A 14,325-nucleotide genomic window follows, 5' to 3' on the forward strand; every position below is an offset into this window, starting at 1 on the left:
GTTGGAGTAAAATGAACACAAAGTAAACCCACCTGCCCTGTTACATTCCTACTGTTACTGGCTTCTACCTTCCCCATGTTCCCAGTAGCATCAACTCAAAATCTCTTCCCTGCTCTAAAGCCATTTTTACACCACTTCCATTCCAGTTGGGATGGAGGGGTGATTGTTTCCTAAGTCCATGCCATGCTAGTTTTCCATGTGTTCATTCATAAGTCTGTCTTGTGCTCTTTGTGCATCAATATGTGGATTTACTTATTCTTTTTAACCGCATGAAATATTCACATTATTTTTTGAGAGTATATTATCCTAAAACATGCATTAACCTAAAACAACCAGTGGCTTTTACGTTGTGTAGAAGCTTAGATATATTATGGAAATTAACAGTTTGGGAAATTTTGGGATAACAGAATAAACTTCCTTCCATGTGAATGCAGCCCAAATCAGTTTGGTTCGCTTATAAACTGTGGCTGAAGGAAGTCATGCAGTACCCCAAGCCACCATTTGCCATATTCCCATAATGTTGAATTCACCATCTTTCCCACATCTCACATCACCCTCTGTGTTCTCCCATGGTCCACCTGGACGGCTGAGTGTCTTTCTTTTGGCTACAGGACAGCCATTCGCTCGGCACGCAAGTACTCGCCACTCCCTCTTCAACACAGAGACAGCCATGAATCCCAAGTCCTTGCTTCGCCGGAGACGGACGGTCATCGGCTTCCCCCACCTCGCCCTGCGGGACCCAGGTGACAAAAGCAATGCTGCCACTCTCTGCCACTACAGAGGAGGGGGAATGGCTTGATGGCTTAGGGTCCCTCCAGACTGGTGTTTTCCATGGATATATTCTGCAACATGTCATTGAAGCTATGCTAAAGTACTAGTGGTGGAATTATACTGAACCATACCATTCTTCTGTATTAGTTGTTTTCCAACATTGCCACATTATTACCAGCTGGAGGGGCAGTCTTGCAAAACAGCACAACAAAAGCAGTACGAAAGAAAAAAAAAGCTGAAACATTCGTGGTCTAAAATTCACAGGATTTCAGCAGCAAATGAGTGGACATGCACTAGTGGAAACAAAGCAGGATGTCCACCCTTAAAACTTTTGCAGCTGCAAACAGTATTGAAAGCAGCATGGTGTGTTACTGCCCCAACATCATCATGAGCATGAATCACGAACGCACAATAAAAAGGATGTCTGGAGGGACCCTTAGAAGCACTTGTAGAACCAAGACTTCCCTGACTCTGGCATATGTGAAGAACAGAATGTGAGAGGAGATGTTTGCCATGAGCTTCTTTATAGGAATTTCCTGTAGAGCTCCTCCAAAATACTGGGTTATAGCTACAGGGCAAAAGTAAATTTTTCATGTACACTCAAAATTTGTCAAATTTCAGAATTTGACTTTATGGACTGTTTTCAAGCTTCGTTTTTACAATTCTGGGAGCAATCTAGTATATTATTTGATGCTTTTCAAGTAGGTTTGAAGGTGGTTTTCATATGCAGATTTATAAACCAGTGTCTGCAATGCACACAGGGGCAAAACAAGTCACAGAACTACAGGATCAGAAGCATCTTAATTTGGCTAGAAAAATAAGAAGTTGCAGCTTAGTCGGATCTCAGTACCAACAAACAGGATCCATAATTGAAGGGAGGGGGACACACATCAGTATTCCATTTGTGATGATGTAGGTACATTTCTGAATGGGAATACTTTGTTTGAGAACACACACACACCCCAAAAAAGTATTTTGTTCTAGCCCCTTTTTCCTTAGGAACAGGCTCCCTAAGACTCTTCTCTGAATTGTGAATAAATGTATATTGGGATATCCTCCTCCACCCCCAAACACTACCATGCATCTATGTTAAGTAGGGAAGGCACATATTTAGGGGGTGGGGCAGAGAATAGCCGACATACTGTATGTAAGAATAGCCACATAAGAGCTTAACTTGCAGAACTTGCTCTTTAGGGCAGATCTGAAGATTTACAAGTTTAAAAATTTAAAAAAGAAAAGAAAAAACTTTTTACTATAGTGGTTCTCAAACTATGAAGTGGGGTGCCATTGGGTGAGGGGTGAACCCATGGATGTGTTTTTTCTTTTCTTTGCACAATCAGATAAAAGTAAATAATGACCCCACCTTTACCACACTGTCCAAGGCCAGCCGAGCTCTTCCCTCCCAGAAGCAGGAGGATGGCCAGGCATGGATTTCTTTGTGTTGATGGGGGCAGCTGCTCCCTGGCAGTGAAATGCGGTTTCTACTTTTGGGGTGGCAAACCTTATCCAGCACAAGGGCCACATTCTGTTCTGGGAATTTTCCAGGGGCCACATGCCAATAGTGGGCATTGTTGTTGTTTAGTCGTGTCCGACTCTTTGTGACCCCACGGACCAGAGCACACCAGGCACTCTTGTCTGGTGTGGGCATAGCTGGAGAGAAAAATGGGCATGGCGATGAATGTAAATTTCACTAGCCCTGGGGAGATGGGGGATGGCTATCCAGGGGTGTGTGGTCTGGCATCCACATAGAGAGGTAATGAGGGCTGCATTGAGCCCTTGGCCTGAAACTCTCAACCCCTGATCTAAGACCTTTCAGTGGCCCAATCAGGAGATCTTCCAGGCTGTGCTTAATTCCTGCCTTTTCCTGCCCTCCCCTGCAGGGAACAGCAACGGCCCCATTCTCAACCCTCCAGCGACCATTGCAGAGTCCGCCTCTTGCAATTTTGTCCCTGAGGTGGCCAATGGGAGGAGCTCCACCCACCAGGCCCGCTCCCCTCAGCCAAGGCCACAGCTGAGGAAGACCTTCAGTGACCTTGGGGGAGTTCTACAAGGACGGTATTGCCAGGGGCCCACTGGCCACACAGACAACCCTGGGGCAATGTATGCCAGCCCGTCGTGCAACGGCCCCAAGGAGGACTTGACCTTCTCCCCTGCCTGGAGCGCAGCATCTTTTGGTTACGTGAGCCCTTCCGCGAGCCAGGGTGAGCTGGTGATGGAAAGTGGGGCCCAGTCGTCTCCCCGCAGCCAGAGGGGAACCCCAGACTCTGACCGGCCTGCTTCATTCTTCATTAGCAAAGACAACGCAGTTGGGAGCAACGGGTCTGGGGCGTTCTGCGCTTCTCCTGAGTCCCCCGTAGTTGCTGATGGAGGCTTGAGGTGTGGGGCAGCGGAGGTCAAGGCTCGTTTGGTCCCCGCCACCCCGAGCGAAGAGGAGTGCCCCCAAGCGGAGAGGCAGCGGGTGATGTGCAAGTTCCGCGAGAGGTCTCTCTCTGTCCCCACGGACACAGCCTCATTATGCTCCATGGACATCGGGGGCAGCGAGACCTGTGCCCTGAGCTACCCCAGCGCCAGCTCCGAGGGCAGCACAAGCACAGACAACGTCTCACTGGCGGTGGAGCAGGAGGCTCAGGTGCGGTCACGGCGGCCGCGCACCAAGAGCATCTCTCTCAAGAAGGCCAAAAAGAAGCCCTGCCCGCCTACTCGCAGCGTCTCGTTGATCAAGGAGGGGCAGCTGAGCATCGCGGAAGCTGGTGGCGAGCCATTGCCGCAGGACCAGAGACCAAAAAGTCTGTGCTTGTTGCCCGACACGCAGGCCCAGAGCCAAGTCCCTGGGGACGCAACCAAAGAGCTGGAAAGCGTGCCGTACTCACAGCAGTGGTACATGCCAGAGTGGAGTCCTGGCGACCCCTATTGCTCTCTGTCTGGCTCCAGCACAGCCACTGGGACCACCGTGATCGAGCTCTCCAAGGCACGGGGTAGCTCTGAGTCCCTCCCCTCCCCTTCGGTCTCTAGGGCCACCACACCTTCCCAGCTCTCTGCTGAGGTCAACTTGAAAACCTCCTCCCCGGCGAGGCCGACAGGGGTGATGTCTCCCTCCAGCGGCTACTCCAGCCAGTCGGAAACTCCGACCCCGACCATCCCAACATCTGCCGTTCTGGGCCACACCCCACATCAGAGTGGGCGTGCGAGACCCCTTGTGCCCGAAAGGAAGTCCTCGCTGCCCCCAGTCTCGCCCATGGAACGGAGCCCCAAGTCACGGCTCTCCTTCGACCTGCCATTTGCTCCGCCGTCGCACCTGGACCTCTCAGGGCTGAAGATCTCGCTCAAGGCCAAGCCCAAAGTGAGCCGGCATCACTCCGACTCCACCTTTGGAGCCAAGCTGGGGCCGAAGCTCAGCCCCGTGCAGCCTGTCATGCCCATGGTGACGCAACTGGACCTGCGCTCCGTCCGCCTGCGGTCCATCAGCCGCTCTGAAACGGAGGACAACCTAGAGAGCCTTGAGCCTGTTGAGGAGCCCGGCAAGAAAGTCCGGCCCCCAGTGGCAGAGAAGCCGCCCCTTTCCAGGAGGCCCCCGATGCTCCTGCACAAGACCCCTCCAGTCCAGGAAGAGTCCCCTGTGGGCTCCCCAACCTCTCCACTGACGCCCCAGGGCTCGGTTGCTGTAGAGAACATTTACATAGTGGCTAGGAGGCCTGAGCACCCGTGGGATGCAGATGCCTGGAGCCCTATGGAGCCGCAACCCCCAGTGGCAGCCGTCTCTCCAGCACAAGGGCCCCCGGGAACGTTCTTCTCTGCCCGGCGGCTTTCCGAGGACAGCTTGGAGGAGGAGCTGAAGCCAAGGCTGCCATTGGAGAGAACACCTGGCGGGGAGAGCCACAGAACCAAAGTCCCTCCCCCTGTCCCCAAGAAGCCTAGTGTGCTTTACCTGCCACTGGTGAGCTCCCCACTCCACCCAGGGACCTGCGTCGGAGATCCAAGGTTGGCTGCCAGCCCTGTCATCATGCTGGACGAGGACTGTGCTTATTCCGAGCTGACTCCGTGCAAGGCACTGACCCCTGTGGCTAATGCAGTGAGCATCAGTCCGACAACTGCAGGGTTGTCTTGGGGAAACGTTTCAGGTAAGTGGCTCTGCCTTTCAAGAGACCTTCCTGGGTTCTCTTCTGCCCTAAGGTGGTTGAAACGGGAGTGTAGTCCAGCAGTAGAGCACCTGCTTTGAATGCTGGAGGTCCCAGGTTCAAACCCACTTAAAAGTACCAAGCATGTGATGGGGTAGATTGATGCCCCCAAGATGCTGGAGAGGTGCTGACACTTACAGTAGACGACCCTCGGATGGGCAGCTGCTTTGCACATTGTGTGTGGATTGGTGCAAACATTCTGTCTCCCAGAGAGTAGCTTGCACCAGCTTTGCTCCTCCTCTGCTCGTTTTGCAGCTGGGCTGCACTAAGCTAAGCCAATGTTTGGCTTCAAGTGCCATCCCAAACCTGGCTTGTGGTTAAGCTCCCTCCAGAGACTAACCACAGTCTGTAGCTTAGGTTTGTTCTTGGATACGCCTTGTGGTTAGTCTGGAGAGAGCTTAACTGCCCAGGCAAAACACTTAGCCAAACCTTAGCTTAGTCCAGTCCAGTGAAGCAGTCAAAAAGTCCAGGCGAGGAGTCTGCCCAATCATGCGTTCACACCAAGCCAATATTCGGCTTTGTGTGATGTGCAAACAAGGCCAGCATGAGGCAGCTACACACATGTTGGAACACAGGGAGATGCCTTATACCACATCTGACAAGCAGCGTCGCTAGCCTTCTGGCTGCCCGGGGCGGCAAACCCGAAGGCACCCCGTCGGGGGACAGGGTGTCCGTCGTGCGCATGCATGACGCATGCATCATGACACGCGGCACACACAGCATGACGGACAACGCACATGGCACACTACGGAGCGGGTTGCCGGGGGGTGGTGCTCCAGCACTGGATCTGAGGATCCCGATGCTAGAGCGGCGGCGGCAACACACTCCGTAGCTCGCTGACGCCCCTCTCCGCTCCATCTGAGCAGGAAGAAGCACAAAGCGAGGTCCGTAGCGTCAGTGGAGAAGCCCCTCACCGCTCCGCCTGAGTAGGAAGAAGCACAAAGCACGTGGCAAGCTGATCCATAGAGCGCTTTGTGATTCTTCCTACTCAGGCGGAGGCGGAGTGGCGAGGGGTGTCAGCAGCCACCGCTGACGCTGCTCTCTGGCCCGCCCTTTGCCTCCGCCCCACCAAGAAGAAGCAAGGGGCAAGGCCAGCAACATCGGGGCCTCCGCAATGGCGGTCGTGCCACTGCCACAGTAGTGGCAGCCGTTGGTGGAGGTGGCGAGGGGCGCCGTGCTGCCCCCCACAGAGTGGAGCCCGGGGCGCCCCATCCCCCGCTCCCCTATTGCAATGCCCCTGCATCTGACTACTTGACAGCTCAGGTTGGCAGCGACTCCTGGGGATTTTAGGCAGAGTTTTTTATTCCGTCACCTCCAAACTGATTCCTCTTTAGCGGTAGACGTTGAGGGTGAAACCTGGGACCTTTTGCATGGAAGGCATGTGTTCTGCCAATGCTCTGTAGCCCCTTTATGTGAAAGAAGTAATGTGTGATGATTGCATTCAGGATGTTGTTGGGGCTTGTGTTTTTTGCTCAGTGTACACAGGCTGGGAAAATGCAATTAGTCCTTGCTTTTGCATTATGTGCTGACTCCTTGTAGCCCTCCAGGTTTTGTTTGCCTCCTGCTCCCACCTGCCCCAGTCAGCAAGGCCAATCATAAAGGATGGTGGTAGTTGTAGTAGTCTAACAACATCTAGAGGGCCACAGTTTTCCCTTCCTTCTTGCATAGGATTTTTTTAAAAAAACACTATATGTCATGTGATTGTCACACATGACCATTTTTATTTGTGCTGCACCCTATAACATCCTCCCAGGATTGCTTTCACATGAGAACTTGGTAATGTATGAAGAAGCTCATAGGAAGAAGTTCTTCCCCATTCATCTTGATATGCATATTTGATTTGATTTAATGTTTCTATTCTGCTTTTCCAAAAAAAAAAATTGAACTCAGGGCAGCTCGCAATAACAACTGTAGCATGAAAAATTAACAAGAATTACAATCACTTTACTAATATCATATGTACTTTTAATAGTATATGTACTGGTTATTTCTTCAAATCATATCCTGCCTGCCCTCCAATGAATTCTTTCCCTCCCTGCTTTATCCTCATAGCAACCCTGTAAGGTAGGACCAGTCCAAAGTCGCTAAGTGAATGGGGATTAGAACCTGACCCTCCCCTATTCTAGTCCAACTTTCTAACTAGTGTTCTGGATTGGCTCTGATGTGATATGACATGATGTGCAGTGCCCAGTAGTCAAATATAAATATATATCTTTAATACTCTGTTGGATGCTTGGACAATCTTGCTTTATGCTATGGATTGAAATAGTTAGTGGAAGCTAACTATAAATTAAAAAATACACAAAACCCAGCAAAATAAATTAACCCAATCTTGAGCAACTTTTGATTGCACGGCAATCTAAAGTTACCAGCTGGATAGCAACCTGTCCCTCACACCCCCTGTGCACTATACATTTAAAGCAGGATCACACCACTTTAAATAGTCACAGCTTCTCCCAAAGAATCCCGGGAACTGTAATCTGTTAAGGGTGCTGAGAGATGTTTGAGCCCTATTTCCCTCTCAGAGCTAAGATTCCCCAGACTTCCCTGGGAAGAGGAACTGATGGTAAAACTACTCTGAGAATCTTCTCTCTGAGGGGTCTCCTACGGTAATAACTCTCAGCACCCTTAACAAACTACAATTCCCATGATTCTTTGGGGGATGCCATGACTATTTAAAAGAGGTTTGATAGTGCTTTGGATTTAAAGTGCAGGTGTGACCTCTCTCTCTTGATCTGTTGGTTTCTGTTCCTCTATATGCCCATTCTTCCTATTCTTCCCAACATCTTGCATGTTAGCTTTATTCACCCCCCCCATCTCTTTCTCCCTCTGATCTCTCTTTCAGCTCATTCTCCAACCATCATCAATCAGCTCAAACCTTCCCACCTCATTCTGTACCCTTTGCCCCTCATTCTGTACCCTTGTGGTACTTGGCATTTCTCGTGGACAGAGAAAGCCTGCTGTGGCTCCTACTTGGATCAAGCTCACAGCTCCACCTAACAGCAAAACCCATTAGCTTAGGGGGTGTTCACACGTTGCATTCATCCAGTGTACAATCTGTGTAAAAATAAATAAATAGCTGAACTGTACATTTGTACAGCTATTTACATAGAGTTCTACAGGTGTAGAGACCGCTTGTACCTGTGCTCAATGTGACTTGTCAACAAGCCTCATGTATTGCCCAGTGATTGTTACAGTCTGTTTTTCTGTGTACGCAAAACAGCTGTGCAAATAAAAAGTGTGTGCTCTTTCACACAATCCCCGGCACATGTGGAGAGACGTTTTCCCCTGTGTTCATTGTAACGTGCAAACAAACCTCCTGTGAACATCTGAAGATCCCCAGGAAGGGAAGGGAATGCCTGTGAATTCTGTGTTCACTTCAAAGTGGATGCAATAACAGGAGATCTCTGGTTAGGATCTCTCACTTGAAAATAATAACCAGCAGCTGCTTCAAAGTGCTGCTCTGGGAGAGGGTATCGTACCCACTTCTTCCCTAGCTTTTTCCCCAGACTAAGCCAATTTGGGGTTTCCCTCCTTGGGGTTGCTTATACTTCCTCCTTGTGCGTAGGTGTGGGTGTCATTTCGTCTGCTTAATAACCAGTAACAATAAGGGAATACAATAAAGGCATAATATTGTACTCAACGTATCTAACCTAAACTACATCAATAAAGATGCAGGAAAACATAGTTAATCATTATATGGTGAACCTGTGTCCCTCTAGGAGTTATTGGACTTCAGTTCCAATCATCCTTGACCATTGGTCATGCTGGCTGGGGCTGATGGAAGTTGACCTCCAACAGCATCTGTAGGGCTCCAGGTTCCCCATACCTGCTCTCCAGTTGGCTATTTCTGAAGTGCCTCTCTCCCACCCCCACCCAAACCCCACCCCTCAAGCTTCCCGCCAGCATCCCAGATCTCACTGGCAGGAGACCTATTTGGCCAAGACTCTTGCTTTCTTTTCTTCAGGGAGCTCAGTGGGCTTAAGGGCCGAAGAGAAAAGCTTTGTAAGTGACAAAACCGCCGAGTCGATAACCGAGGAGGACGACGATGTGTTTGTGACATCCCGAACCACAGAGGATTTGTTTACTGTCATCCACAGGTGGGGGCCCATCCAGGTGTTGCATTCTGGGAGTTGGTAGCTTCTCTGAGGGTGTGGGGTGGTTTGCTCACCCCACCACTCTAGCCCCACCATACGCCAGCCGTAACTTGGGGGGGGGACCCTTCCTGCTCTTTGAGAGCTTCATGCATACCCCACCTGAAAATCCTTCCTCACTTTATCCCCTGTTCATGTCCTCCAGATCTCTCAGGTCCAGAGATCTCATAATAGTTGCCAATCACCAGTTTGTGTCTATTCTCAAAGCCAAGCTCCTGTGCCAGTTAGGCATTTATTTTAACAGCCACGGCAGGCCAGCCACTACATTTCAGGTGGGCTATTTCAAACCCCACCTCCTGCACCACTTTCATGAGTGCTTGCTTGTTTTCATGCTGATCTCTGCAGCTTATCATAAGGACCAGAGGCTTGCATTTTCAAATCAAATGCTTGCACCATGTCTCAGATTCTATACTCCCATCACCCATTTCACCCAGGAATTCACCCAGTTAGAGCTTTGGGGCAGAGCTCTAGGGGTCCACTCAGCAGAATGAGGCAGAGGTGGGTCCCCCCACTGCATCAGGGCTGCCCTACCACATTTCGAAGTAAGCGAAGCTATATCTAAAGAGAGAGGGCTCTGTAACATAAGTAAGTCAAGAGTCCAAAATGACCTAACTGTATTGCTGCATCCTACTTAAAGCCAGTCCCTGTAAATAAGGCAGGTGGAACTTGCAGCCTGCCAGGCACTGCTGAACTACAGTTCCCATTGCCCCTGACCATTGGCTATGCTGACTGGGGCCCATGGGAGTGATAGTTCAATAACATCTAGAGGGCCACAGGTTCCCCCCACCAGTGCTGCAAAGGGCGCAGTGTTTTTGCCCGCTGATGAAAGAAAGCTCACATTCTGGTTCCATTCAAGATAACTAGAGTTTGGCATTCTATGTGCTTTCTTACTTCACTCACTTTTCACAGCACCCACAGGAGGTCATAATCCAATCATTATCCTCCTTGTGTTTTCCATGTGGTTCCTCTGAGTGATAGCTCAGTCAGTAGAGCATGAGACTCTTAATCTCAGAGTCATGGGTTCAAGCCCCACGTTGGGCAAAACATCCCTCCATCGCAGGGTGTTGGATTACATGACCCTCATGGTCCCTTCCAACGCTACAATTCTGTGATTCCTCAGACCACAGAAAACCTGCCTTTTTAGAAAGTTAAAGCACAGTAGTGCAGTCGGTACAGGTGTGGTAGGTTCTTAGCTCTATTCTTCCATCTTTTCCTGCAGATGTAGCTTTGATGAGCAATGTAAGGTATGAGGAGGTTAACCTAGGACATCTCCAGTATTACCAGTATCACCATACGACATATATATATATCATTTTCAAAAAATATTAACATATTCACACAGTGGTGTTTAAATGAAGAAGATTTATTTTTAAGGATTTTTAAAATGCTACATTCTAGCAACAAGTTTTTGGCGTAATGCACTTTCTAACTTTTTTAAAGCATTTGTTTCCACAAGTGTCGAAAGTAATTGGGAAACGGTGCTTATGGTAAATAAGCGTTTCAGCACTAATTAAATAACTGATTTTAAGTAGATGAGTGGCAGAAGAGTGATTTTTATTTTGTTTTGTTTTATTTTAAAAACTTTGCTTGAGTGAATCGTCACTTCGTCCCACCCATTAATGTGGATGGAATGTAGCAGCAACCACATGTCAAAAAAGCACCATACCCCTGCATTAAGAAAAGGCACCTGCAATTCTGCTTGCAGCTTACAACAGGAGAGCAACGGCTGGATAGTCCTCGGGCTGCCTTCTCAAACCTGGGCCCCAGCCAGTAATTATGGGAATTGTAGTCCAAAATATCTGGCATGCACCTGGTTGGGGAAGGCTGCTCTGGAAACACCCATGGCAAATTGAACCATCGCATACAAAGCTCCCATTGTTTCCTCTGGATGGGTCCCATTACACCATTTTAGACTGTTACGGCTGCGCCAGCTCTGCCTAACCTCAAGTGACTTTCTGATCTGTTTGTTTGTGTGTGTTTGCGTGTTTGCATTTGCAGGTCCAAACGGAAGTTGCTTGGTTGGAAGGAATCCGGCGAGGCCTTTGGCAACCGGCAGAATTCAAAGAGTAACGAGTGCGCTCCGACTGGCGTCACAAGAACCTCCAGCAGGAATGAAGATTTTAAGGCACTCCTTCAAAAGAAAGGTGGCAAGGGCGCTTCAGGCATCCGCACGTCTGCGGCTGAACTTCTGAAGACCACCAACCCCTTGGCTCGGCGAGTCATGACCGAGTTTGCTGTGGACGGGACAATTCAGGGCCCTAAGACCCAGCCATGAGTATGTCGAGAGAGAGAGAGCTTTGTCATTTCGCGCAATGCCCTAATCCGACCCTTGGGGAGATCTGCTTGACTAAGGGTCAGGGTGAGCCTACCACTCCATAAGGGGGTGAGGTTGTGTTGTTGTTTTTCATCTTCGTTGATTTGTTGGCAGTGGTGCCAGACTTTTTTCTGTTTCTTTTTTTTTTTTTTTTACTGGAGGGGGGACTCCTGACCCAAGAAAAAGTGTCTTAAATGTAGAGCACACACCCATCTCCAATGGAATCAGCCACACATCTTGGCCCTAAAGGGAGGAAACTTTTATATCTTTTTCCACACTGGAAGAAGGACCTGCGGCATGGGTGTTCCTAGACAGGGCTATCCTGCGTTGGTGTCAGACCTAGGCCTGGCACCTTCTCCGATTGCATGAGGAATGGGGTACCTCCTCTCTTTCTCTTCCTGATCCTCCTGCTTTACAAATTTGGCGGGTCGGGGAGTCCCTCTGTACTGATTTCTTCTCTGCAGTGAAGCTAGCTTGAAACTGTTCAGAGTTTCTTTGGCATGTGGTACTTTCAGTGCTTGTAGGATACAATATATGGCTGTTGTGGCTTCTTTTCTTTTTAATTCCACACACACACACACACACACACACACACACACACACACACCGCAGAACCTGACTCATTTTTAGTTTTGACTGCAAAACTCCTGAGGTAGTGGTGGAAAGGTGATCATTTAGGAGGCAGGTGTTCAAGCAGAGGAAGAACAAAGACCCCTATTTTTTGTTGACGATGCCTGACGGTCATATCAGGGCTCAGCCACACTTCTGTTCATCCTAGTCATGGGTCCGATAAGTTATTTTGCCCTTTCGCTTTCCCTGGGGAAACCTGCTGCTTATGGCTGAATTGGAACAATGCCAGTCAGGTTTCGTGTGGACTGAGATATGTTTCAATTCAGCAGTGAGCAGTGGGTTTTCCCAGGGGAAACGGTGGGACAAAATTAAAGCCTCTCAGACCCATGACTAGCAATCATGAGGCTTTTAATCTCAGGGTGGTGAGTTCAAGCCTCACGTTGAGTGAAAAAGCTCCCTGCATTGCAGGGGGTTGGACTAGATGACCCTCGTGTTCCCCTCCAACTCTACAATTCTGTGATTCTTAGGATGAGCCCTAGGACTCCAGTGTCCTTAACATATTCCTTGCTGCTCTTTTACTCAGGGTGGGCAAAATTCCCCAATCTGGCCTCATCACCCTTCAGCCTAATATTTCTATGCTGGCCCCTGAGAATTTTGAAATATTCGTTCAGCTCTTGGGAGGGCTAGCACCTAGAACATTTTGATACAGGATTGATTCCCCCACTGCTTAAATGCAAGTATTCAGCTTGGAATCTGAAAGATTTTCCTAGCCCTTCCATATCCTTGGAACTCCATTATCTGACCAGAAGCTCTCATTAAAGCTGTTGACCTGCTTCTCTTCACAGCTTTAAATGGAACAAAAGCAAATGGTCTTGTAGCTCCTGCTCAGGGTTCCTGAGCTAATTGTGTCTTTAGAGCCCAATCCTGCACACAATGGACTCTGGCCGGCTGGGACACCATGGGGCTCTTTGCAGACACCAGACTTAGACTAACGGGCTGGTTGTTTAGTGCAATCTTGAGCTGCAGGCCTATGCCTGAACTGTACTGGTGGGGTAATACTGTTTTAAGGATCAATGCAAAGAGTCGGGGCTGACTAATGGTTGCAGCAGCTATCTTGGTTGGATTCTTCACTTCCATCCTTGGTAGGATTCTTCTTTTTACATCATGAAGATGAAAAAAGTATTAAAGGCATCTTGCAGCACTGTACACACTTGCAGATGAATTGTGGCATAAGCTCTCATATACTAGAGCCTGCTGAAGTTGAGTGTAATTATTCTGATTAACTAGGTGTTTTCCTAAGCTGGGATACATGTGAGCAAAGGGAAGGGCATACTTTAAATGGTGGAGGCCAAATGGCCACACAATTTACAGTCCGTGGTCATTTTATGAAAAGGTTAAACCAATGGTGAACCTTCCAGAGGTTGTTGAAGCTCGGCTTCCATCAGCCCCCGCCACCACAGCCCATGTCTCAGGATGATAGGACAGGCTTAGGCAAACTCAACCCTCCAGGTGTTTTGGGACTACAACTCCCATCATCCCTGACCACTGGTGCTGTTAGCTAGGGATAATGGGAGTTGTAGGCCCAAAACATCTGGAGAGCGAGTTTGTCTATGCCTGTGATAGGAGCTGTTGTTTTGTAACACCTGGAGGACAGGTGACATGTGGAACCCTTGGCTCTCCAGATGTTGCCAAGCTACACTCAACTTCAGCAAGAAGGACAATAGCCAGGGATGATGGGAGCTTTAGTTCAGCAACATCTGGAGGGCTAGAGGTTCCCCACACCTGGTAAACAACGTAACCACATTGATCATCCACAAGATGACCCATAATAATAATAATAATAATAATAATAATAATAATAATAATAATAATCCCAAAATGCTTCAAATATCTGATGAAGTGAACTGTAGTTCCCAAAAGCATATGCCGCAATGAATCTGTTAGTCTTTAAAGTGTTGCTTTTGCTACAGCAGGTTTCCGCGATGGTATCCCCAAGTGCAGGCCTTTAATTTTCCCCCAGAGAAGTGAATTGTAACCATTCAAAGAAGTAAACCGATACCGGTATGTTTGCCATGTGGGCAAATGCTACCTTCCACTCTTAAGTCTGGGTGAACCAGCCCTTACCACAGTGCAGTATGTGTATAATGTTCACTGTAAGGTGTCTAAAGAAGCATTGAATGCACACACCGAAGGGCGTACTACAATATAAAAGCCCATTCTCTCTCCATGTTTCCTACCTGTCTCAATGAAAGGCATTTTGCTGATACTTAAAGTTTTGTCTGGGGCAGCATCTTTAATCTCTTCCCCCACCCCTCAACCCCAGTATACCATTTTTTTCCAG

The 14,325-nt window shown here is 48.8% G+C and overlaps 1 protein-coding gene across 1 annotated transcript in view; it reads left to right on the forward strand.

Moving 5' to 3' along the window:
* NHSL2 (NHS like 2) overlaps window positions 1–13,814 on the forward strand; it is a 122,892-nt gene extending 109,078 nt beyond the window's left edge. Inside the window, exons 6-9 of the mRNA XM_060270377.2 lie at window positions 612–743; window positions 2,652–4,889; window positions 8,914–9,046; window positions 11,099–13,814. Of these exons, the coding sequence (XP_060126360.2) occupies window positions 612–743; window positions 2,652–4,889; window positions 8,914–9,046; window positions 11,099–11,375 (2,780 nt within the window). The 3' untranslated portion in view covers window positions 11,376–13,814. The remainder of the gene's footprint in view (window positions 1–611; window positions 744–2,651; window positions 4,890–8,913; window positions 9,047–11,098) is intronic.
* The last annotated feature ends 511 nt before the right edge of the window (window positions 13,815–14,325 follow it).

This window comes from Zootoca vivipara, chromosome Z2 (assembly GCF_965207765.1).
Source record: "Zootoca vivipara chromosome Z2, rZooViv2.hap1.1, whole genome shotgun sequence".
Lineage (NCBI taxonomy): Eukaryota > Metazoa > Chordata > Lepidosauria > Squamata > Lacertidae > Zootoca > Zootoca vivipara.